Source organism: Meles meles, chromosome 7 (assembly GCF_922984935.1).
Source record: "Meles meles chromosome 7, mMelMel3.1 paternal haplotype, whole genome shotgun sequence".
NCBI lineage: Eukaryota > Metazoa > Chordata > Mammalia > Carnivora > Mustelidae > Meles > Meles meles.
The window spans coordinates 55,891,007-55,915,476 of NC_060072.1; the positions used below are offsets into that span (position 1 = coordinate 55,891,007).

The 24,470-nt window shown below is 37.9% G+C and overlaps 1 protein-coding gene and 1 long non-coding RNA gene across 2 annotated transcripts in view; one reads left to right on the forward strand and one right to left on the reverse strand.

The window, feature by feature from the left end:
- Positions 1-2,393: 2,393 nt before the first annotated feature.
- Positions 2,394-4,209, forward strand: LOC123946232. The gene is made up of 2 exons (XR_006819611.1): positions 2,394-2,940; positions 3,822-4,209. It is a non-coding gene; the product is annotated as an uncharacterized LOC123946232 (long non-coding RNA).
- Positions 3,988-24,470, reverse strand: part of LRP6 (LDL receptor related protein 6) — a 175,962-nt gene continuing 155,479 nt past the window's right edge. The window contains exons 18-23 of the mRNA XM_046011596.1: positions 20,879-21,115; positions 19,918-20,028; positions 14,224-14,454; positions 12,854-12,990; positions 12,139-12,236; positions 3,988-9,199 (exon numbers count right to left, since the gene is read on the reverse strand). Of these exons, the coding sequence (XP_045867552.1) occupies positions 8,905-9,199; positions 12,139-12,236; positions 12,854-12,990; positions 14,224-14,454; positions 19,918-20,028; positions 20,879-21,115 (1,109 nt within the window). The 3' untranslated portion in view covers positions 3,988-8,904. The remainder of the gene's footprint in view (positions 9,200-12,138; positions 12,237-12,853; positions 12,991-14,223; positions 14,455-19,917; positions 20,029-20,878; positions 21,116-24,470) is intronic.

Sequence of the window (24,470 nt, forward strand, 5' to 3'; positions counted from 1 at the left end):
GAGAGCCCATGGGACAGATTACCTTATTGGTGCTGACCAGAAAATTCCTGACAGGTTGAGACTACATTTCTGGGGCAGGGTGAAATTGCAATTAAGTTAAGCATTATACCCCGATTTGTTGATGTGGTCTAGCATAAATTACTCCATTTTGGGCCCGTGATTTTCTTAACACTACTCAAGTGCCCATAAAACATTAACTATGATAGATCATAGTCTGGCCTGTAAAACAAGTCTCAATAAATTCTAGAGTCAAATTCATACAGAATACTTATGACCAATATGGAACTAAATCTGAAAGTACCAAAATGGTACCTGGAAAATCCCCAAATATTTAAAAATTATACATACTTTTATATAATCCCTGGTTCAAAAGAAATCACAAGTGAAATTTAGAAAATGTTTTAACTGCTTTAAAAAACAAAACAGGGGCGCCTGGGTGGCTCAGTGGGTTAAAGCCTCTGCCTTGGGCTCAGGTCATGATCTCTGGGTTCTGGGATCGAGGCCCGCATTGGGCTCTCTGCTCAGCAGGGAGCCTGCTTCCCTTCCTCTCTCTCTCTCTGCCTGCCAATCTGCCTACTTCTGATCTCTGTCAAATAAATAAAAAATCTTTAAAAACAAAACAAAACAAAAAAAGGGGTGCCTGGGTGGCTCAGTCATTAAGCGTCTGCCTTTGGCTCAGGTCATGGTCCCAGGGTCCTGGGATTGAGCCCATCAGGCTCCCTGATTGGCGGGAAGTCTGCTTCTCCCTCTCCCACTCCCTCTGCTTGTGTTCCCTCTCTCGCTGTCTCTTTCTGTCAAATAAATCTTTTTTTTTTTTTAAGATTTTATTTATTTGGCAGAGATCACAAGTAGGCAGAAAGGTAGGCAGAGAGAGAGGCGGGGGAAGCAGGCTCCCTGCTGAGCAGAGAGCCCTATGCGGGGCTCCATCCCAGGACACTGGGATCATGACCTGAGCTGAAGACAGAGGCTTTAACCCACTGAGCCATCCAGGCGCCCCCAAATAAAATCTTTTTAAAAAGAAAGAAAAACAAAAAGAAAATATTTTAATTGAATGATAATGAATACATCAAAATTTGTGGGATGCAGCTAAAGCATGTTTAGAGGACAACATATAGCTTTAAATGCTTTTATCATAAAAGGTCTAAAATCAGTGGCTTAAGCTCTCGTCTTCAACAGCTAGCAAATTTAATCCAAATAAGTAAAAGGAAGGAAATAATGAGAAAACAATGAAACAGAAAACGGACATAGAATAGAGAAGAATAAATTAGAACAAGAGCTGATTTAAAAAAAAAAAATCAAGAAAGAGATACCTTCAGTTTAACTGACCAAGACACAAATTACCAATGCCAGAAATTAAAACAGACATTGAAAGGATAAGAGACACACTTTAGGCCAATAAACTGAAGCTTAGAGGAAATGGACAAACTCCTCAAAGGCATAAAAGACAAAAATTGACATCATAGAAAATATAAATAGCTCCAGATCTAAACCGAGTTCTTGCTTAAAAACTTTGTCTGATATACATCTGCACCCAACAAAGAATCACAGTATTGCATAAAACTGGAGGTCCCTTAATCCTTTCTTTCCCACAGAACCCCCAAGAGAAAAGAGTTCTAATTACAGGACAAAACACTTAAGTCTTCAAGCCTGTGAAATTGGGTAATGGTAGTGGGGGAGCTTTTGGTAGGATGATCGGAAGTCAAAAAGCTCTTAAAATAATCTTTTGTCTGCCATACAGGTAGCGTATGATGGGCCGCACACTAAGTCTCTTGTGAGAGGTATAAATTACTCTGGAATGCGGAGCAAGACTAGAGAAGGGGCCAAGAGAGAAGGACTCCTCAAACAGACATCTGCACAGAATAGCACACTTCACAGGTGTTTGGCCTCCAGCAGACTCTATCTTTAATACTGTTCATTGCCTAGAGTGCCTTAGGTGTAAGCAGCTCTCTGGAACAGGTAGTGGAACTGGCCAATTAAAGAGTCAAGGTTCAGAAAACTCTATTAGAGCCTAATACCAACAAATACTGAGAGATTAAATGAGTTCAGGCATGCCTTGGCAGTTAATTAAAATGGAACAGAGATTAGAATCTCAGTCTCCGTTTAGTGTCCTTTTCCCTCCACCCACTGCCAACTGCCTCTGATCAAAATTTTGCACTAGAGTTTTTCATACTCAAACTGGGCATTTCCTGTCAATGTTGGGTATTAATCAGTTATTGAGGGGACACTTAGCATAGTACCTGGGGTGCACAGTAAATGCTGGACAAATCTTAGCAAAATTGTCCCTTATTTTTGGCCTCTTAATGGGGAAAGTTTGGCTTTATATGGTGGTTAATGATTAATTTACAAATGCAAATCTTGGGTAGATAATTTGCAGGGTTGGGGAGGAGGACAGGGGTGGTGGTGAGTATGGGTTGTGTTTAACAAACTGGGACAAACTCAGCAAGGCCGGCTTGTTCAGATTCCTCTTCTGTGTCCCTTTGTATTCTAAGGTAAGGATGGGCTTTTCCTCTGAGTACAGGGAGGGCACTTCTCACATTTGGGTTTGTGACTTGCTTCAGCGGAAGGTCAGAGGGTTCTTCCTGCACATGCCATTTCTCAAATTTCTTCAGTTTAAAATAGTGACTGCGCTAAGGTGCCACATTTTGGGGTAGCATGTCCTGAACCTCGTCAATAGTCACTCCCCTTTTATTTTCAATTTACAGAAATGCAACTGTACCGGAAGCAAAGGATTAAAATTAAAAAGGCTGTAAAAACTGAGCAGAAAACCCACCTGCAGAGAGAATGACAGGAAACAACCTGCACTGTCCTTCCCTTTCTGAGCCTGCCTTTAAATTAGGCAAATCCACCATGGTTCTGCCTCTCCTCTCTTTGACTAGATTGATAACAGCACAACTCATGATTTTTTCCAGAAGACTGGGAGGGGTCAGCGAATAAGTCAAGGTAAACTCACTTACTCAAGAGCATCTGCTGAGAAAAGACCTTTACACTAACATTTGTTCCATCTAACCCCTGATGTTTGAGCTTAACTAATGCCAGATAATAAAGCTTTCCTCTCTTCCTGTCAAGCCAGCAAACTTTGACTCAAGTAGAGGTTTCCTCATTGTTTCTTTCATCCCTCTCTTTGTAAAGAGTATTGTAGGGGAGGAAAATAATATTCTGCCTATCCTTATCTAAGTTCTTAGTTGAGGCCCTTGTAATAAAAAACAGATTAATAAGAGAAAGAAATTTATTAATGTGTACATCTTATGTATACATGGGAAATACCGAGAAACTCCCCAAAATGGCTTAGGATTCAGGCTTAAATAGCATATTAATAGGAAAAGGTGAGGGATGATGCAGGCCTCTTAGGAGAGTGACTTTCAGGAAAGATGAATGGGCCCCTAGGAGAGCAGGTGGAAGGTATGAAAGTTGTAGCAAAGTTTGTCAGGCTGTTTTTCCTAGTCCCCTTTTCTGTGATAAGAATCAATTTCCCCTGGTTGATGAAACTCTCCAGGAGGGGATTTATGATTTATGCCAAGTGTGTTCCTTTTAGAGGCTGATAAGGGGAGCTCAAAGAAAGCCTCTATCTGTATCTGTTTTTAAAGCGCCTACCTGATGCAAAACAATCAAGAAGCCCGAGTGGCATATTTTGAGGTGCTATATTCTGCTACTCTTCGGTATCATAGCATACTGGACTCTGCATCAGGAGGAGCAATGTCCATTTTTAATGCTAATTTGGAGAAGGGGGAGGTTCGGCGTCCACAGCGGGGCTCCTTCCAGGAGTTGAATGAAAACCAGGGCAGGAAGCACAAAATGTTTTCCTTATTCTGTTCCCAATACAGGTATGGCCAAACACTGAACTATGCAACAGGCCTTCCCAAACCTCTCTTCCAAGGTTGTATTTTATTTGAAATGTAAACAATAAAGGTGGGTTTTGTTGCCTCTGAAACACTAGTCACAGCAAAGCACAATCAGCTGTTTTAATTTCTTGCTAAAAAGAAATGACACTTTTATTTTCCACTTTTATTATAAAAATCAACATTTCATTTGTTACAACTCAGCTTATTGTAATAATCAAAAGGGGATTTATACAAGGTTATTTTTATATATTTTACAATTAAAGCACTTATTTTACAAAAAGGGGGAAGTGAATAGTGGACAAGGGCTGACCAAATGTTGGCCATTAAAATATAAATACATCCTTGCAAAGCACCATCGTACCAAAGTCCATGAACAAGAAACACCAGCTGACTTTAAGACAATAACAAAGATTAAAGCTTAAGAAAAAAATTTAAAAACACAAAGGATAAACATCTGAAAGCAGCACCAGATCCTTCACTTGCAAATAAGGCTAGTCCAGCTTAAGCTTCTTGGTATCCTCTTAACTCTTTTCAAATTTTCCTACTAACCCCAGATATTTAATTTCATGTAAAATTAGATTTATTCACTTTCTTTTTCTTTTACTATTCATATTTAGGTATATATATGTATCCTGCTTATATTTGTTTAAAAAAATGAACAGTTAAGCGTAAGCAAAAGCACACTGTTTCTAAATCTTTGGTGTAAACTTCTGGGTAAACCCTACATAATGGTAAAATCTACAAGTTAGTTTTCGTTAGGTCTACTCTGAGTACAAGAAATCACATAGTTTATAGTTGTATCTGTAAAGTCATGAAGATTTTTTCCAGCAATAAACTTAACAACAGTTTAAGGATGCCTTATGAAAAAGAAAAACTGAGTAAAATTTACCTGGACTGAAGGAGGGAGAGGGTAGTCAGTAAGATCTAAGATTCTTACTGACTACCCCCTTCTACTCAGGGGCAGGCTTAGTTTAATGAGATGCAGAATCAAGTCCAATGGAAATATCCTCAGTATATGGATTCATGATGCTCATAATTTAAAAATTTTAAACTATAAATGTAAAACGTTATCCCCTAAAACTGAAAATTTCAAAAGCCAAATTTTGGGACTATGATGAAATGATGCCATCCCAGAAGTCAGGAACCACACATATGCTACCAGTACTTTCTAAAATCATCTGTTATTTCTCTTGGCTCATTTTAGGCTTCGGATAAAGAGAGGAGTACCAAATAAAACTAAATTTGAGTTCAAGAATTCTGAGAACATGTTCTAAACAACACTTGATTATAAACTCATGACTCAGTCCCTGTCTACACTTCACGTATAGTCTCATTTGTGGATGCCCAAATATTTGCTGGCCAACTGATATTCACATAGCCACACTCCAAACATACTATGTATGTCATTATACAGACTTAAGCTTATTAAAAGCTTGGGGTATGAAAAGCCCAAGACTTTGTTTCTCACTTTTGTTAGATGTGTAATGGTAACCAATACGCAACTCTTATGGCATGCCAATCCAATGAAGTGGCAAGTTTCCCCTGCAAAAGAAACAACAATTTTAAAAACATTTCTAGGAATCGAATCTGGGCACAGGACTCCACCAGCACAACTATCACAGAGAAGCAGAAGTAGTCTATTATGATGGCTGGTATCAGGTTGCACAAACATACATATTCATTAATAGGCTAGCTAAGCTGCAGCTACTAACTTGGCTTGAAGTATTCTTCATTAATAGGCCTTGATGGCAAAACAAAAAGATTTTGCCCCAAAACTAATTGCTACCTAATGCAGATGGTGGCTGTTTTTATATACTAAGTTGGAGTTGGCATTATACAAATTACTGACTGTAGAGTATTTTAAAATGATGAACAATTATAATCCTCAATTTGCTAAAATTTTATTGCTCAAAAGTCCTGCCCCCAAATTAATGGCCAATAGATGAAAAATGCACTATAAAGTCTTCATTTCTAAATATATATCATCCCTTCAGAACAGCTATTCTCAAGGGTCATAATAGCGCTTGACGGTCCATCATACAGTATTTTATATTAAAATAACTAACTTTCTGCTAGACAGACATCTAAGCTTACTACAGAAGAGCAGCGGCAAGTGTCAAGGCATAATAAAATTTCATGAAAGAAAAATTAATACCGAGAATTCTATCCCTTAACTCTCTGTTTTTTTTTCTCCTTGTGACTATGCTGTTATCTGATTTAAGCAGCAAAATCCCTTGGGCCACTGTTCAGAGTTAAAAGACCACCTCAGTGAAGTCTAGTCTACTACATAGTGCATAAAAAGTAGGCTATGCTAGACCTCATTTCTCAGATAATTTTAATCACATCAGTAAATAAGCATACTTTACGGCATATGTTCAAAATTAAATACTTCAGTATTTAAGGACTCTAACAACATTTTATTCTTTTTCTTCATGGATAATGAATATAGCAACACACCAAATTCTAAATCCTTTTCTACTTTTTCCTCTGATTTGTGCTCATGTTTATTTATCTTCAGTTTCTCCAATTAAACCTCTTGTGTCTAATAATCAAAAGCGTTTACTTATGCTTAACTGTCCACGTAATCTGAGGGCCAATCTTTCCTGAATTTTGTAATTCTCTCATTTAAAGGTACCCTCCCCAAAACATTAAGAATCCATCTCAAATACCCCAGAAAGAGGATCCTGAGATTAAGCGGAACTGCCTTCAATAATTTCAAACAAATTGGCACACAAATCAGTATTTTGCAAGAAGAGGCCATTGCCATCGCAGTACAAGCACTTGGACTGAGATATAACAAGGCAGTATTCTTCTTAATTCATTATAGTGCAAGTTTCCACATGGGAAGCCCACCGGATAAAGATGCACAATAAAAATGTAAACATATAGAATTCTCAAATTCTAATTGATACCCAGTTATTGCTAACCTTTCTATCTTCATTTAAGCATCAAAGGCCCCGTGTCACAGAATACAACTCCAGTGTCCATTCTGTTAAACAGTGAGCACTTTGTTTACCAACAGGAAGAGTTAATGCTTGTTCGCCTGAAATGCAAGACACTGATGGATCACCATTTATTTATATGCAAAATCAAATGCACCTGATTCATATAAGGTGTCCCCAACAATCTAAGCATTATTCTGAAACCACATTTTTTTCCTCTTTAAAAAGATTCCTTAGGTATTTTTAATTGCTTAAAAAGTTACTTCATCCCTGCCAAAATTCTGAATCTTTTCTTCCATTGTTTTCTCTTGGGCCCTAAAATCCAGAGAGGAGGCCTCAGCAAGGCAGAATTAAAAAAAAAAAAAATCATTTGGTAACTAATTGACTGACATCTGTTAAAGTAAAAATACATTAGTTTAAAAACACTTTCAGTTTTAGCAGAGAAGTGCTGGAAACAGGTAAAAAGCAGGAAACTGACTTGTGACAAGGTGTCAGAGCAGTGCTAGAACTGTCCCACGTCAGCCCTTGAGAGCTGAAGACGCAGCAGCCCAAGGACCACGTGGGGCAGGCTGATGATGTAGGAGCCTTCCATTATTCCCCTCCACCCAAGTTCTGACAGCCGAGAAGTTACTAGGTTGTCCTTCTCATTTAATCCATATTGATAAATTTGTTAAATCATCTTAATCCATAACGGGATAGGAGAGAACATACAAAAATATATAAGAGGTGAGTATAAGAATAATTTGTGGATAATTTGAAAACAATCTTAACATTCACATTGGGTAACAGGAAGATATTAAACTCATGTCACACGTTAAAAGAGGTATGTATGCAGACATCGTTCTGAGAAAAAGTGACCTTAAGAACATGAAAATGTCACAAACAGTTAATAAAGGGAAAAGCTAATGATAACAAAAAAAATTCTCTTTTTAAATAGATTGTCTCTAACCGGAACATATTTAAATGTTTTACTAGGAAAAAAACATATATATATAAATGATTTCATATTGTGATATTATGTGCTGAAAGTACTGCAAGGATATATGATTAATTTATAACAAAAACATAATGGTTAAATTTGTAATTCTTAAACATTGCCTATATGTGTTGTAAAAAGAGATTTTAATGAGCATTAAAACAATCTTGGAAGAGGAGCAATAATATGTCTAACCTTTGATCATTATGCAAAAACAGCAGTCAAATTGAAGAGCTAAGCCTACAGAGGAATGGAGCTAGTAGAAATATTAAAATGCAACCTTAATTTAGGAAATTCCATTTAATCAATCCTCAGATAAAAAGCTGTGAATAAATTGTGATATCTTGGCAAAATGGCCTACAAAGCTGCTGGGGGAGGAAGCAAGGTAAAAACACCTAGTGAAAAAGTTAATTCTTTTGCCAGAGGTTGTGGGTTCCAAGGTAGGGACAGAAGACTTGCACACACACAGAATCCCACACCGTCTTACTAGACAGCTTATCTCCTAAAATAGCAACACCCAGAAGGGATTTTTATAAATACCTATTTTCCTCACTAAAATAATTGGATTCCTAGAGAAAACAAAGCCCTTTATCCAAAGTTAGTTTTAATTCCTTTTTTTCCTTTCGTGGTTTCTTAAACTTGTTGGCCCTCAAATGTTAGTTAACATGAAGGCTATTTGGTTACTTCCAAGTATCTGTGGTTTGCTGCTCTGAGATGGACTTAAATTTTTCTTCTTCTCTCTCTCTCTCTCTCTCTCTTTTTTTTTTTTTTTTTTGGTATCAATAAAGCCCAGACATTTCTGGTCAGTGATGCCTTTATTATTTCTGTTTCCTTTATATTCAGTCACTTCACTGGGTTTAAGGCATGCTTTGTGTATTTAGTTTGCAAAAATAAAACTTTTAGTACAAATTTATTTTTTATACAAATTTTTATGGCACAAGCAGCAAATCTGCTGTTTTAAGAAAAATATATAAATATCCTTTTCTTCTGTACAAATATCTCCAGTATTCCCTACCCCATTTATAATTTTTAACTGTACATGGTCTGCCTCATCTTTCTCTAATAGCTCCCTCCCCCCCTCCAGATCTCAACCAAATTTGTATTTACATTTTTGCATTGGAGGCAGTCAGAGGAGGAGGGCCCCTCCTCAGGAGGAGTCTGTACAGGGAGATGGCGGCGGTGGGTAGAGGTGATGAGAGTAGCTCCTCTCTGTGTATGGAGAAGGTGGGCAGCTTTCATAGTTCTCTTCTGCTGACAGGTATTGGCTTCGGGGTGTGGGAGGTGGGGGCACAGGCTCTGAGTCATAGTTCAAGTCACTAGTGTAGCCCTTGGCTGTTGCCACTGAGGTCATTCTCCGGCTGGGAGCATAGTCACTGTCACAAACATCTGTGCTGCAGGGTGTGGTAGGGGGTGCAAAGTGCCGGTAACTGTATGGCCTGTAGCTGGTATAGGAGGAAAATCAAGAGAAGCAGACACTTAGTTTTACAGAAAAGCTGTTTTCCCTATCTGAATATAGAATTATTAAATGTAAACTTCACTTTGAAGATAATGCGCTACTACAATTTAAATTTGTACAGATCAGGAGACAATTTGCAATGGTCAATTAAAGGAAGATAGCATGTATTTCATATTTGCAAATAAAATGTGACTAGAGGCATTTAAAAATGGATAGGTTGGTCACGCAGAGGTAAACTCAACTTAGCCTCTGGATGTGCTCTTATACCTTCTTTAAGTTAAACCATTTCACTATATTCAAAGTTGTACTTAATGATCATCTCTGAAAAGTCTGTTATACGTTTTGCATTTAGTCTATATAGTGGACTGACTTCACCAATTCTTTTTTTTTTTTTTTAAGATTTTATTTATTTGACAGACAGAGATCACAAGTAGGCAGAGAGAGAGCGGGGGAAGCAGGCTCCCTGCTGAGCAGAGAGCCAGATGTGGGGCTCGATCCCAGGACCCTGAGATCATGACCTGAGCGGAAGACAGGCGGAAGATAACCCACTGAGCTGTCCAGGTGCCCCACCAATTTCTGCTGTTCCACAGTCTGTGAGAAGAATGGGTCTTCACATATTTGATCTTACTGAATCATGTTAGCATTCCTTTAACATTCTTTAACTGATCTATAATTTACTTAATAATCTAAAAATGTCTGAAGACTTCATTCTCTCTTTAAAACAAATATTGTGCAAGCCATGCTGAATTTTCGTAGACAGCCTAAGAGGCATATCTATCCCATTACTGTCACTCAGCCAAGAGAAAGTGCTATGGTTTGGAGGAAAGAGTTTTGATCCCCGGTATATAGATAAGCATACTGTCCTAACAACAAAATGATCAATTCTAAATATCTAAATAATGTAGGGCCAGTGTATTTTCCAATATGTATTTCAGAGACCTAATTTATTGCTTATACTTATTGTTCCACCTTTCCAAATAATCTACAGCTGTTAATCAAGTGTACAGCATGGCTCACTAACAAAAAAGGAACTGAGAAGATATGAACATACCAGTGAAGAGAAGAGCTAGAAGTGCTAGCCTTTCTATCGTTTCTACTTCTATCCGTAATCTCATATACCATTATATTCCAAATATTGTAAAATATTGTAAAGCTGATATTATTTCATAGTTATCCCAATCAAGGTTTCTTCAAATGCTTTGTCATGAAACAAAGTGACTACAAGAGAGGGGCAGGAGCATGTGTAACACTGAAGGAACAAGCCATAAGACGCCCAGTGCTACAGACTGCCACAAGGTACTATCCCAAGATATATACACCATTTGGTATCACCTAGGGTTTGCCTCAAAAGAAATGGCTGCCAAAGACCAAAAGTTACATGACCCACTGAGCAGGTTCTCAAGCATTTTCACCATCAATATTGACATGATGTCATAGTACTTTTTAGGTTTTATCTTTCTGTCCAACCATACATTTAGTCCTGGTGAAATTTCTTGGCTCAATATTTAAAGGCCCAACACTTCCATTTTCATGCGGAAGAAAACAAAAACAAAATAGCTAAGAAGAAAGGAAATAAAATTAACAAAATTCTTTTACATTCCAGTCCAGACAAAAATCTCAAATAACGAAAAGTGTGACTCAGAAGAAAGAAACTGAGCTTAATTTGAGACATGAGAAATAGTCAAATAAGATATGTTTTTGATGCAATTATGTTCATTTTAACCAATGTTTTATTCAATATAAATAATTTTTTTTAATTAATTTTTTAAGTAGGCTCCATGCCCAATGCAGGGCCTGAACTCATGACCCTGAGATCAAGAGTTACTGAATGCTCTACCAACTGAGCCAGCCAGGTGCCCCAAAGAAATTAATTTTTTAAAAATAAAAATTTAGGTCTTTCATTTTGTTTTTTCAGTTTACAGGTTCCTGCTTCCTATTTTCGCTTTTGAGAACAAACTAGTGGCAAGGAAAGCAACACTTAAAATAAAACACAAAAACATCAGTTCAGAATCAAGCCTGTCTCAAACATGAAATAAAATATGCATGAAATAAATGCAAGTGCTGAATAAGACTCTATAAACAGTTTCCACTTGGCTTTTCTACATCTATAAGGTTCTATCAGGATAATTTGACTACAAGTCTAGGAAACACCTTAACTAGAAGATAACAGGCACTTCAGGGATGCCAATGAACACGACACTCGGCACTTAGAGACCATCATGCTGTTGACTTTCTGTTGGCCTTTGAAAGATAGTGAAGAGAGTAAGGATATAATACACTAGTACTTCTGCTCACTATGCTCTACAGACACACAGTAGCAGAAAGGCATAATTTCCCCCTTTCTGTCTTACAAATATATTTCATTCATTTTAGTGAGTCATGATTTATTCCAAGCAATTTTATGAGAAATTTTTCATCCTGATTGTAATAAAGTATGTGAAGCAAGGACTGAACTTCAGCTTCTCTCAACTTCTCTTGAAATCTGTGCTTACTCTCCCGCTATTTATAGCTCTCACGACTCTCTGAGGTTAGTTTGATTGACACTTTAAGGATGGGGTTTTGGACAGTCTTATGTCAATAGACTATCTTACGTCAATTAGACTGTTGATCAAACCTAACTTGAGCAGTAATCTATTTTGAGATCAGTTATTTTGGTGGGTAACTTTTCCTTAGAATTTTGCCAAAAAAATTAGGGGCTCTACTTTATTACTTTGAAACCTAGCATTTGTGACTCTCTTTAAAAAAATTTATAATGTCTAGAAGAAAAGGATGTGTGGTAAGGCAACATTAGCACCACCAAGACAAAATGTCTATTCTCTCTCAGTTACCATCATTTATTTATGCAGGGTTCCATCAAACCCACAACTAGAATCCTTCTTTCTTTTAATAAATACCTTGATAATACTAGAGGAAGATACACATTACCTGTAGGACCTATGAGTGGAAGGACTATTCGAAGAATAACCAAATTCCATAGTGTAATGTGATCGCTCTGTGGCTGGGGATGGCGGAGGGTTCAAAATCTAAACGGAAAAATAATTACATTATTAAAATAATAATAGTCTACACCGCATAAAGACCATTAGATTTTCCTACATGTTTTTCCTTCATCTGTTTGTATTCCTTTCCATTACACGATCAGCACAATCCTTCTTTCCCAAAGAACTGACCTCCCAATAGTGCTTAGGAATAGGGTTCTCTACTCCCTAGAACACCATTTCATAGGCTACACAGCGCAATGTGATAAGAAGGAAATCTGTAAGTCACTGGTTTAAGTTCAGCACAGGTGGGTTCTGATTTTTTTTAATTATAAATGTTTAGAGAAACATTACTGATTTGGGAGAAATACCAGGTATGCTTCCTTTTTTAGAGAGGTCACAGAATGTAGATTCTAATCCTCTCAGGAGATACTATTCAGTAGTTCTACTTTCACTCAAACTGTGAAATTACTGCCTAATGCTTTCAAACATGCTGGTTAATCCTACCTGTAAGCCCTCTATGCCTAAATTCTATACTAAAAAACTCTTTAATTACCATCTTTAGTAGTACCAACTTTAATTACCATTGAGTAACACATTTAAATCTAGGATGCCATTTAACTTAGCATTCAAAGTCAAACAAAGGAAAACAGACTGCTTACTGCAGGGAAGTAAGTGCCTTTGGTGCTTGAAGAACTACTTGATGATGCTCCTGTGACATGAGCTCGGTCATAAGGGGGTCCACTGCTGCCCCCCATGATACTTAGGGAGCTGATCATTGATTTACCTCGAGACATTCCTAAAATGAAGGATAAATACTGAAGATGAATCAGATCTATAAAAATTATTTCCACCCATAAAATGTTTTTATTCAATACTAGGATTACAAATACCAATAGCCAAATGGTTTGATTTCAAAACAATTTATGCTCTCTTTTTCTAAAAATAATTGAAAATACTTAATGGAGAAGGGAAATGAATATTCTCTAGAAGTGAACACTTCTGAGAGCTGGCCTAGAACAAGGCCAAGTAAATAGCTTCATCTCTTCTCTCCAAGGACAGAAGCAGAGCTCTTCAAAATAAGAAGTTTTCAACTTTAGAGGATTTGCAGAAGAAAAGGACTATGGAGCGTGGAGGCTGTAAAGCAGGACAGATTAAACAACAGATTTACTCAGGAGGAAACTAATCCAGTTTTAAGGACATTAATACAAAGTACAGATTACTTCTTCATCTTCTGGATGCAAATGTTGTTGGAATCACAACCACCAATGCTAAAGAAATTCTATTATTTTCCAAGTGACTTCCCATATTTCACTAACTGAAAATAGAGCAACAAGGAATCATTATCATTAACAGTTTCAAAAATCTTACCTGTTTTCTTAGATTTATACCCAGAAAAAGTTCTTTTTTTTCTGAGAGCTTTTGCCTGACACCTCCTTTCCATATTCATTTAAAAAAAAAAAAAAAAAAAAGGACTTCTTTTCACTATGGGCACCAGAAGGCACTGAAAAGAAAGCCGTATTTCCCTAGGGCAATATGGTCTACCCAAGGACATTGAATTTCTGGCTACTTGGCTATTATTTAGGCATAGCCTAATATATCCCTCCTTACTATCACTCAGCTATTTCCAAATCTCTGCTGAAAAGGAATCTTCATCTTTTTTTCCCCCACCTCTAGTTGCTGGGCTCCGTAGTACTGAGGTCCCCTGGTAGTGTGCCTAAAGGACCTGCGGTTTATGATTCTCCACCAAATGTCTAGAGATCTACTTTCAGGAGAGGACATCCAAAAATGCAGTGTATTTGTATCTGCAATAAATGCAGTTGGTATGTATAGATGTGCGTTATTATATATTTGCTTCATAACCTTTTATAAAAAGAGTGCTAAAAGTAAAAGAGGACATTTGTTCTTACAATTTTTTAAACCCAAAGTAGTCTAGTTTGAAACAGACTCTAGGTAATATGTTTCATAATGGAAAGTTGGCAATCCTGCCAGGATCCCAGACTTGATTCTCAGTGGATCAGTCTTAACTCACCTGGAAGAGATCCTGACAAAGAACTTGGATGTGGCACATAACCAAGGGGCACAGAAGCTGGTCCATGAACTACATAGTCATTAGTCATGGTTTCCCCATCTCCCTTCATACGCGGACACAACATTCTCTGGCAGATAAAGTATATAGTTCCAGACACAAAAATGGTGACAATTACTCCAATAACTGAACCAACGGTGTTGGTGGCCTGTGGAGCTGGTTCCTCAGTTGGATCTAAAATGAGAATGCAGTACAGTTATAAAAAGGAGAAACAACTGTAGACTCAAGATAATTATTAAAAAGAGGGCTTCTGAGTAGAATGTGAGTTAGTGAAGACAACACACAACCATTTTTTTTTGTTTCTATGAATACTTACCATGCCCCATTGGGTATACAGGTTAAGTATCACTAGAAATCAAAATGAACTATCTTTAAGTGAAGACAGAAATAAAACAATACATTGAAAAGTATATCTATAAACTAATGAAAAAAAAGTGAATCACAGATTTAAACGTCATTAAGTTCTAAACACATAGATAAAATTTGTTCTACTTCATTTTGTATGTCATAAAATAATATGGTTATTTTGAATTTCAGAGAAAATTTTAGGCCCAAAAGGGATGGACCTGGGAAAATCATCAAATGTTTTACCCTGCATAATGAAGAAGCCAAAAGCAGCTTTGAGCATGATTTTAGGTTTGAAAAGTGACATCCAGGCCTGGTGAAGGGAGATTAGAAGCTAAAGAGAGCATTAGCTCTTGGGCCCAATATGTTGGTGCCTTCCAGGTGAATCTATTGCCCGAGGTCTCCAAGACTTGAGTACTTACAAAGGCCAGAACTTGAGAGCATGAGAGGAAGACACTGCCCATGGCAATCAACTTTACCAGATCCGTGAGCTATGTGAGGCTTTAGAAGCAGGGGGCATCAGTATCACAGAAAAAGGTAAATAGTAAAAGGGCTCAAGTTTAGAGCATTACTCCTCTATTTGCAAGGAAAATCGTTCCATTCTGAATAGTCGGGCCATATCTCACACTGCAGCTCTTTCGTGTGTGTGTGTGTGTGTGTGTGTGTGTGTTTTAAATGTCAATCCAGGAGTCTAGGTTTCCAGATATTTTCTTTTTTTTTTTTTAAAGATTTTATTTATTTATTTGACAGACACAGATCACAAGTAGGCAGAGAGGCAGGCAGAGAGAGAGAAGGAAGCAGGCTCCCTGCTGAGCAGAGAGCCCGATGCGGGACTCTATCCCAGGACCCCGAGATCATGACCTGAGCCGAAGGCAGCGGCTTAACCCACTGAGCCACCCAGGCGCCCCTGTGTGTGTGTTTTGAGACAGCGAGCGAGCAAGAGTGTGAGCAGAGAAGAGGGACAGAGGGGGAGGGAGTGGGAGAAAATCCAAGGCAGACTCCTCGCTGAGCACAGATCCCTATAAGAGGTTCAATTCCATGATCCCGAGAACATGACCTGAGCCAAAATCAAGAGTTGGATGCTTAACCGGCTGACCATTCAGGGGCCTTACACTTGCAGATTCCTTAAAAACCTTTCTTCTGCTTCATCTTACCTTAAATCTCCCACCCACACAGCTAAATTTGCCCTCCACTAGATTAAATAAATGAGAGAAAATGCTATCACTAAGTTACAGAATATGCAGGAGCTGGGAGTTAGATCTTTTGTCTGTGGACTCTGGGATACAGATTCCCCCTACTCCTTGTGAGCAGCCATCTATCTTTCTTATCCCTTTCCAGTGCCTTGGCATTGCCTTCTAATGCCAAGATGCAAGAAAGGATAGTTTATACTCACTATCTCCAATTCTTAGTCTTCACATCTTAACTCACTGAAACCACACTTCTGTCTTCACGGCCACAGTGAAACTTGTCTGACAAAGGTCAAAATTCTCCTATTTGCCATATTCACTAAACTCTTCATCTTACTGACCTCTCTAACCATTCAATACCGATGGCTCTTGTTTTCTTCTCGAAAATATGTAATCGATATCCTTCCAACATACCATTCTCTTAGTTTTACTATCTCTGACTATCCTTTTTCTGTTTCCATTTGTTGGCTTCCTTCTCTTCCATCTCTTAACTACAGGTGTTTGCCAGAGTTCCGTCTCTGTCCCGCTGTTTTCCTCTACTTAACTCTCTAAGAGACTTCATCCACTGCCTCAGCTTCAATTATCTTTAATGAACTGAAGAGGCCAAATCTCTCTCTTGAGCTAAAGACTCATACAACTGACAATAACTTCCTGAATAGCTTCAATGGGATATCCCATTGACAACTTGAATGCAACCTATCTACCCTGCATTTATCTTCACCAATATCCAAGCAAATCAAAGGCATTTAAATTAAATTTTAAAAAAGTAATAAAAAACCTGTATCAGACAAATACTACATCTGCAGCCCAAGATACGGAATGATTCTTCAGTTTTCAGTCTCTGCTATATGTTCCCATTAATGACTCTGGTCACCACTGTGGTGCTTGTAAGTCAACCTAAACTTGTCATGGTTACAAAAACTTTTTTATTCTATTTCTAAAATCTAACTCCTCCTTTCCACCATAACTGCTTCTCTTGAATTAGATAATCATCTTCTGCCTGAACTATAAGAGCCTTCTAAGTATTTTAAATTAGAGGCTGCAAGCCAATAGATGATGAAAAAAAATTAGTGGGTTGCAATACTCATTTTAAAACAGAAGACTTCGAAAAAAAAATAAAACAGAAAACTTCAGAATACATTCTCTATCATCTGGGTAAGTACTGTTGTATGACGCTTTTGTTTCTTTATGTGAACACCCACATCTTTGTATTCCTCTTGATGTGTTCAAAAAGTATGAAAGCAATCAACCTAACATTCCCCTGCCTATAATCTTATACTTAAAATCCATCGAGGGACGCCTGGGTGGCTCAGTTGGTTGAGCAGCTGCCTTCGGCTCGGGTCATGATCCCAGCATCCTGGGATCGAGTCCCATGTCGGGCTCCTTGCTCGGTGGGGAGCCTGCTTCTCCCTTGGCCTCTGCCTGTGCTCACTCTCAAATAAATAAATAAAATCTTAAAAAAAAAAATCCATCTAATTTTACAGCTTTCACAATTAATACAGCCATGCCAGTCCTTTACTTAAGCTTCTCAATGGCTCTCTGTTACTCTGGATGCTGTCTAGGCTCTTTCAAAGAAAAGTAAAGTCTTCTCTATCTCACCTTTACATGTTCTCTTGCTGATACCCCTCCTCGAGACATTGCCTGTATTCTGGCAATCCCAGTTACATGTAGTTTCCCAAAGGTGCCTGTTTCACTCTGGTTTTGGAGAGCATATTCCTCTGCTTGGAATACAATCTCTCCATTTATCTGTTTAATTAATGCTATCACTGATCAAGACCCAATCTTAAGTACCAGTTTTCTAAGATGTTGTTTCCTTGATGAACCCCATCTTCATTCCTAAAGATTGGACCACTCTCTTTTTAAAAAAATTTTTAAATTAACATATAATGTATTATTAGACCCAGGGGTACAAGGTCTGTGAATCGTCAGGCTTACACAATTCCCAGCACTCACCATAGCACATACCTTCCCCAATGTCCATAACCCAACCATCCTCTCCCTCCCCCCTCCCCCCAGCAACCCTCAGTTTTGTGAGATTAAGAGTCTCTTATGGTTTGTCTCCCTCCCAGCCCCATCTTGTTCCATTTTTTCCTTCCCTACTCCCCAAGCCACATATACACATGTATGTACATATACACACACACACACACCACATCTTCTTTATCCATTCATCTGTTGATGGACATCTAGGTTCTTTCCACAGTTTGGCTATTGTGGACATTGCTGCTATAAACATTCAGGTGCACGGGCCCCTTCGGATCACTACATTTGTATCTTTAGGGTAAATACCAGTAGTGCAATTGCCAGGTTGTAGGGTAGCTCTATTTTCAACTTTTTGAGGAACCTCCATGCTGTTTTCCAGAGTGGTTGCACCAGCTTGCATTCCCACCAATAGTGTAGGAGGGTTCCCCTTTCTCTGCATCCTTGCCAGCATCTGTCATTTCCTGACTTGTTAATTTTAGCCATTCTGACTGGCGTGAGGTGGCTTTGATTTGTGTTTGATTTCCCTGATGCCGAGTGATATGGAACACTTTTTCATGTGTCTGTTGGCCATCTGGATGTCTTTGCAGAAATGTCTGTTCATGTCTTCTGCCAATTTCTTGACTGGATTATTTGTTCTTTGGGTATTGAGTTTGATAAATTCTTTATAGATTTTGGATACTAGCCCTTTATCTGATATGTTGTTTGCAAATAGCTTCTCCCATTCTTTCAGCTGTCTTTTGGTTTTATTGACTGTTTCCTTTGCTGTGCAAAAGCTTTTGATCTTGATCTTTGTCCTTGCTTCCCTTGCCTTTGGCGATGTTTCTAGGAAGAAGTTGCTGCGGCTGCGTGGAAGGGACCACTCTCTTTTTTGATGCTACTACTTATGCAGATCTCTATTACAGTACACTTAGTATCACTTATTACATTCCCTTATCAAGAGTGTCTACTATGAGCTGGGCCATAGATCTTATGTACACTGAATTGTTTAATTTTCTCACAGCCACTTTTAAAATGTTATCATTTTAAAGATAACAACAAATAATTTGCTGGTAAGAGGTGGAGCTAGAATTCAAATCCATCTCTATTTAGCTTTAAAATCTTTATTCTTACTACTACCTCAACCAGAGAGGACTCTGAGAAACTTGGTATAGGAACCCTCAACACATGGCAGGTATTCAGTCAAAGTCTGCTGAATAAATGAATAGGTTCTAAAAGTCTTAGCAAGGATCCCATTTGAATTTTGTAAAAATACCAGCTTAAAGTTTTCATTATGTGTAAAGAGTTTTTAAATGAATTCTACCTAAATTCCATTAAATCAGTCTGACAGGGTAGACCTGCTTTATGCTGAATTCTATTCAGAACTAAGTTTATCACTTTGGGATATATTTTATGTCAGGGCATTTGTCAATAGTTATGAACCTTGATGAAACTATCAGTTATGTATGCTAGTCTTTAGGCATAGGGGTATATATTGGCTTAAGAATCCTCAGCCTTCATTTTAAGGAAGCTCTTAAAGTCATTAAGAAACTGGTAGAAACATATCAAGAAAAAGTGAGAGATGATAAACATGGGCTAATATTCAGAATCTCAAGTTTATACCACTGATTTCTACATATCTAAATGGTTTGAGAATTTCTTAACTTTAGTTGTGGCAAAATAATATTTATTCCTTTCTGACGCTTTCCTTATGTTTCTGTGAAGATCTTTGTGCAAAGAAAACTGCTATCTGTAAGGAATTATTAAACCAAACCAAAAATCCTGGTACAAATAATTAGCTTAACATTAATGCTTCTTTTCTTCTTCCTCTTTTTTTTTTAAAGATTTTTATTTATTTGTTTTAGGGAGAAAGAGAGAGCAGAGCAGGTGGAGAGGGAGAGAATCTCAAACAGACTCCCAGCTGAGCAGGAAGCCCAATGCAGGGCTTGATCTCCTAACGCTGAGATCATGACCTAGCTGAAATTAAGAGCTGGACACTTAACTGACTGAACCACCCAGGCACCCTAATGCTTGTTTCTTAATAAAGAAATACTAATTATAAGAGCAACTCACCTATGAAGAAAAGGAAAAAGTATTTTAAAAATTCTCCCAGAAGAGCAATATATAAGGTTTTAGTCCTACTTACAACAATCCAATTCATCTGACTTGTCACTGCAATCCACATTATGATCACATTTCTTATGTTTTCCAATGCACTGACCGTTGGAACAGCGGAACTGATCAATTAAACAAAGCACTGGGGAAAAAATGTAAATAGTTTTCTTATTTTTACTAGAATGTAAAGTAAAAAAGTACTTTCTGGGTGTAAATGAAAAACAAATTAGACTTTAAAATATAACTTAAAAATTATTCTCTGGGGATTTCCATTGGTAGAGAGAAAAGAGTGGAAAAAAAGGAATCCAACAGGAAATTTCCTATTTTGTTCTTTATATGAAATTTCCTCTTTCACTAATAATTCTGGTAAGAATTAAAGAATTCTATCTATGTGCATTTTTTTTTAAGGTTGATTTATTTATCTGAGAGGAGAAAGTGCACATGAGCAGTGGGGAGGGGCAGCGGGAGAAGAAGACTTCCTGCTAAGCAGGGAGCCTGACATGGGGCTGGATCCAAAGGACCCTGGGATCATGACCTGAGCAGAAGGCAGAGCTTAACCTACTGAGCCACCCAGGTGCCCTCTATGCTCATTTCTAGACGCTAAACAATTCTAGAGAAATTGTTTTTACCATGTTAAAGGTTAGTGGTGCAAAGAGGAAATTATGAAACTATTTTATATTGTAATTAACAAAGCTACTAATTCAGAGTTCAGTGGAAACAAGGACTATTTTTACATACTGAAGGTCTAACTTTTGGGCCTCATCTCACAATCTGCAAAGCTTATTAAGGTGTATAGACCCCATACACTTAAACTTATGTTTAAGTGGAGTAAAACAACAATTTGGAACATGCTACTAGGTTAAACATCATAAAGTCAAATATACTTGAAAAAACCCCAAATCTACTAAGCCAAAACAATACTCTAAATTTCAAACAATTGAACATTAATGGAAAAAAAGACAACACAACCAGGCCCCAGGCATTTTGGGTACCTTCACAGTTCTTCTCATCTGATTTATCCTGGCAGTTTGCATCTCCATTGCATCGGAGGGCACCATCAATACACTGCCCACTGGCACACTGGAACTGGGATTCTGAGCATACAGGACAGTTGAGCTCATCACTATGGTCTTCACATTCAGTAAACCCATCACAGCGCCATGCCACAGGGATACAGTCAATTTCTCCCGTGAAACAAGTAAACTGCTGAGGAGAACATGTTGGGGGTTCTTCAAATGACAAGGGGGAGAAAAGTGACAAAAACACAACAGTCACACAAATGTACAAACACACTTGAGTGAAGCTCACTTAATAATTAACAAAGGCAAAACATTTTTTAACAGATAAAATCTGTAAACTAACCCATCTAACCAGAAAAGAAATACAATTTTTACACTACTACATTTAGATTTACCAACTTGCAAAACTATAAGACAGAAAGTTTGCTCATATAATTCAAGTACGATTATTTGCAATCCATTATAATCTCACACATAATCAAGGAATAATCACTAAAATCATCAACCTACAAATGTTTTAAAGTTAGCCTAGAATTTGTAAGTTTTCTAGTGCTGAGGTTCTCAAAGAGTGCTCCAGGAATAGGGGATCTACAAAGTCAAAAACCATTTTATAATAATACTGAGATGCCATTAGCCTTTCTCGCTACACTTGCCCTGACTCATCAAAAGGAATGACTGGTAAAAGTCTTGGCACCTTAGCAAACTCAAGGCACTGGTATTAAACCATTACTAGTAGTCACTGCATTCCATACAACCACACACTCACAGTTTAAAAAAAAAAAAAAAAGTTTTATTTTTAAATGTTCTTGATGAATCAGTAAAAATATTAACTATATTACAATCAACTCTTGGAATACATGCTGTCTCTTCAATAGTTTGAAAATGGGAAGAATGCGTAAAAATTCATGTTGTATACCTCAGTATGACAGTTTCTCACGGGAGACTGTGAGGTGTAAGCTCAACCCAAAATGGAATGCTATTTTTATTTTAAATTGAAAGAACTGACAAATAAACTATAGTTATTTATACTTAGGTATCTGGCAAGAAGTTAAAAAAGAAAAAATGAATTAGCGAGGAGAGAGTCAAGGTGGTGGAGAAGTAGGAGACCTCAGCTTCGTTTGGTCCCAGGAATTCGGCTAGATAGCTATCAAATCATTTTGAACACCTGTGAACTCAACTGGAGATCTACGAAAAAATAACGGCAACTCTACAAATAGAAAAGTGACCACTTTCTGCAAGGTAGGAGGTGTGGAGAAGTGAATCTAAGGCCATATACTGGAAGATAAATTGAGGGGGAAAGGAGCTTCCAAAAGTCAGCACCCGAAAGTGACAGAGCAACAGAGCACAAATCTCAGAACTTTTAGAAGTCTGCCCTGGTGAAAGATGTCCCTGCCTGAAAGGTGCCAGGTGGCAAAGCAGGGCGGAATCCTGGGTGGGACAGTGTGGTCTCAGGATCCTCGGGGTCACAAGACAACCAGGGGTGCCTGAGCCAGCACAGTTCCCAGGCACTGGAGCAGGGAATGTGGCTGCAATCAGCGAGCTCAAGAGTGGGCTCTCAGCTTGGGGCAGCCATATACCCAGGCATCGTGGAGCGACTGCTCTCCAAGCAGAGGCCCAGTGAGCAGCAGAACCACAGCAAAACCCCACTTTATCCCCTGGGGAAAGTGGCACAGGTGCATACCACACAATTCTGTAGGGGTTGGATCCTTGAAACGGGGTTGTGGGCCTGAGATAAAAATGCTTGGTCACAGGCTGGGTGAGCACAGATAGTGGTCAGAGATGGAAGTGACTGACTGCTTTTCCCTGAGGGCACACTGAGGAGTGGGGCGCCAGCTCTCCGTGCAGGGGCCGGAGATTGGGAAGCCACCGTTTTCACCATCATCCTCTAAAGGGCACGGAAAGCCTTCAGGGAACAAAAGCCACAGAGGATAATCTGGAGCCACTTACTTACCTGCCTCCTGGCAGAGGCAACGCAATTCCACCTGGGGCAAAGACACTTGAGAATCAATGTAACAGGCCCCTCCCCCAGAAGATCAGCAAGAACATCCATTCAGCTAAGCCCAAGTTCACCCCGTTCATACACAAATGCAAAACTACAGCACTAGGAGAAAACAGTATATAGAATTCATGGGTTTTTTTCCCCCATGATTCCTTAGTCTTTCAATTTTAATTTTTTTGTCTCTTTCCTTTTTCAACCAATTTCTTATTTTAGCAACTTTTTAACTTTTCATTTTTACAGTTAAATTCTATCCTTTTAATTTTTGTATATATAAGTTTTTCTTTCTTTATAATTTTGGGATACAGTTTCTTCTAACAAACAAACCAGAATACACCCAGAATCTAGTGTATGAAACTGTTCTCTTTACCCACCTGATCATATTATTTTTTTTACTTTACTTTTTTTTTGCTAAAGTCTTTTTAAAAATTATCTTTCTAATCACATTCTATCTTTTCAATGTATTTTGTGTGTGTGTGTGTGTATATATATATATATATATACACACACACACATATATATGTTTTTCTTTCTTTACAATTTTGAAATGTAATTTTTTCTAACAAACCAACCAAAATACACTCAGCACTGTTCTGTTCACCTGTTTATAATCCTTCTTGTTTTTTTTCTTTTAACATTCATTTTTAAAGTTACATTCTATCCTTTAATTGTATTTCATTTTATTTTTGTACATACATAAATTTTTCTTTCCTTACAATTTTGGGACCTAGTTTTCTCACAGACTAAAATACACACAGGATCCAGTGTATTGCTCAGTTCTGTTCAAATGTCTGATTATATGCTTTTTATTTTTTTAATTTTAATTTTTGTTTTTTTTTCCATGTGGGGTCTCTTCTGATTTGTCTAGTCTTTATTTCTCTGGCATTGTTGCCATTTTAGTACTCTGTTCTCTCATTCAGCTATTCTTCTCTGGACAGAATGACAAGACAGAAAAACTCACCTCAAAAAAGAGAACAAGAGGCAGTACTGACTGCCAGGGACCTAATCAGTATGGATATAACTAGAGTTCAGAATAATGATTATAAAGCTGTTAGCTGGGTTTGAAAAAAGCATAGAAGACACTAGAGAATATCTTTTTGGAGAAATAAAAGAATTACATTCTAATCGAGTCAAAACAAAAAACGCTACTAATGAGATGCAATAAAAAATGGAGGCTTTAACTGCTAGGAGGATGAGACAGAAGAAAGAATTAGTGATACAGAAGACAAAATGATGGAGAATAAAGAAGCTGAAAAAAAGGGAGATGAACAATTACTGGATTACAAGGGGAGAAAATTTGAGAGATAAGTGATACCATAAAGAGAAACGACATTATAACTGAAGAGGAAAGAGAGGAACAGTAAGTATACAGGAGCAAATTATACCAGAGAACTTCCCTAATTTGGGGAAGGAAACAGGCATTCAAGTCCAGGAGGCACAGAGAACCCCCCCTCAAAGTGAATAAAAATAGGTCAACACCCTCACATATAAAAGTGAAACCTGCAAATTTCAGAGACAAGGAGAAAATCCCGAAAGCACCTCCGGACAAGAGGTCCATAACCTACGAGG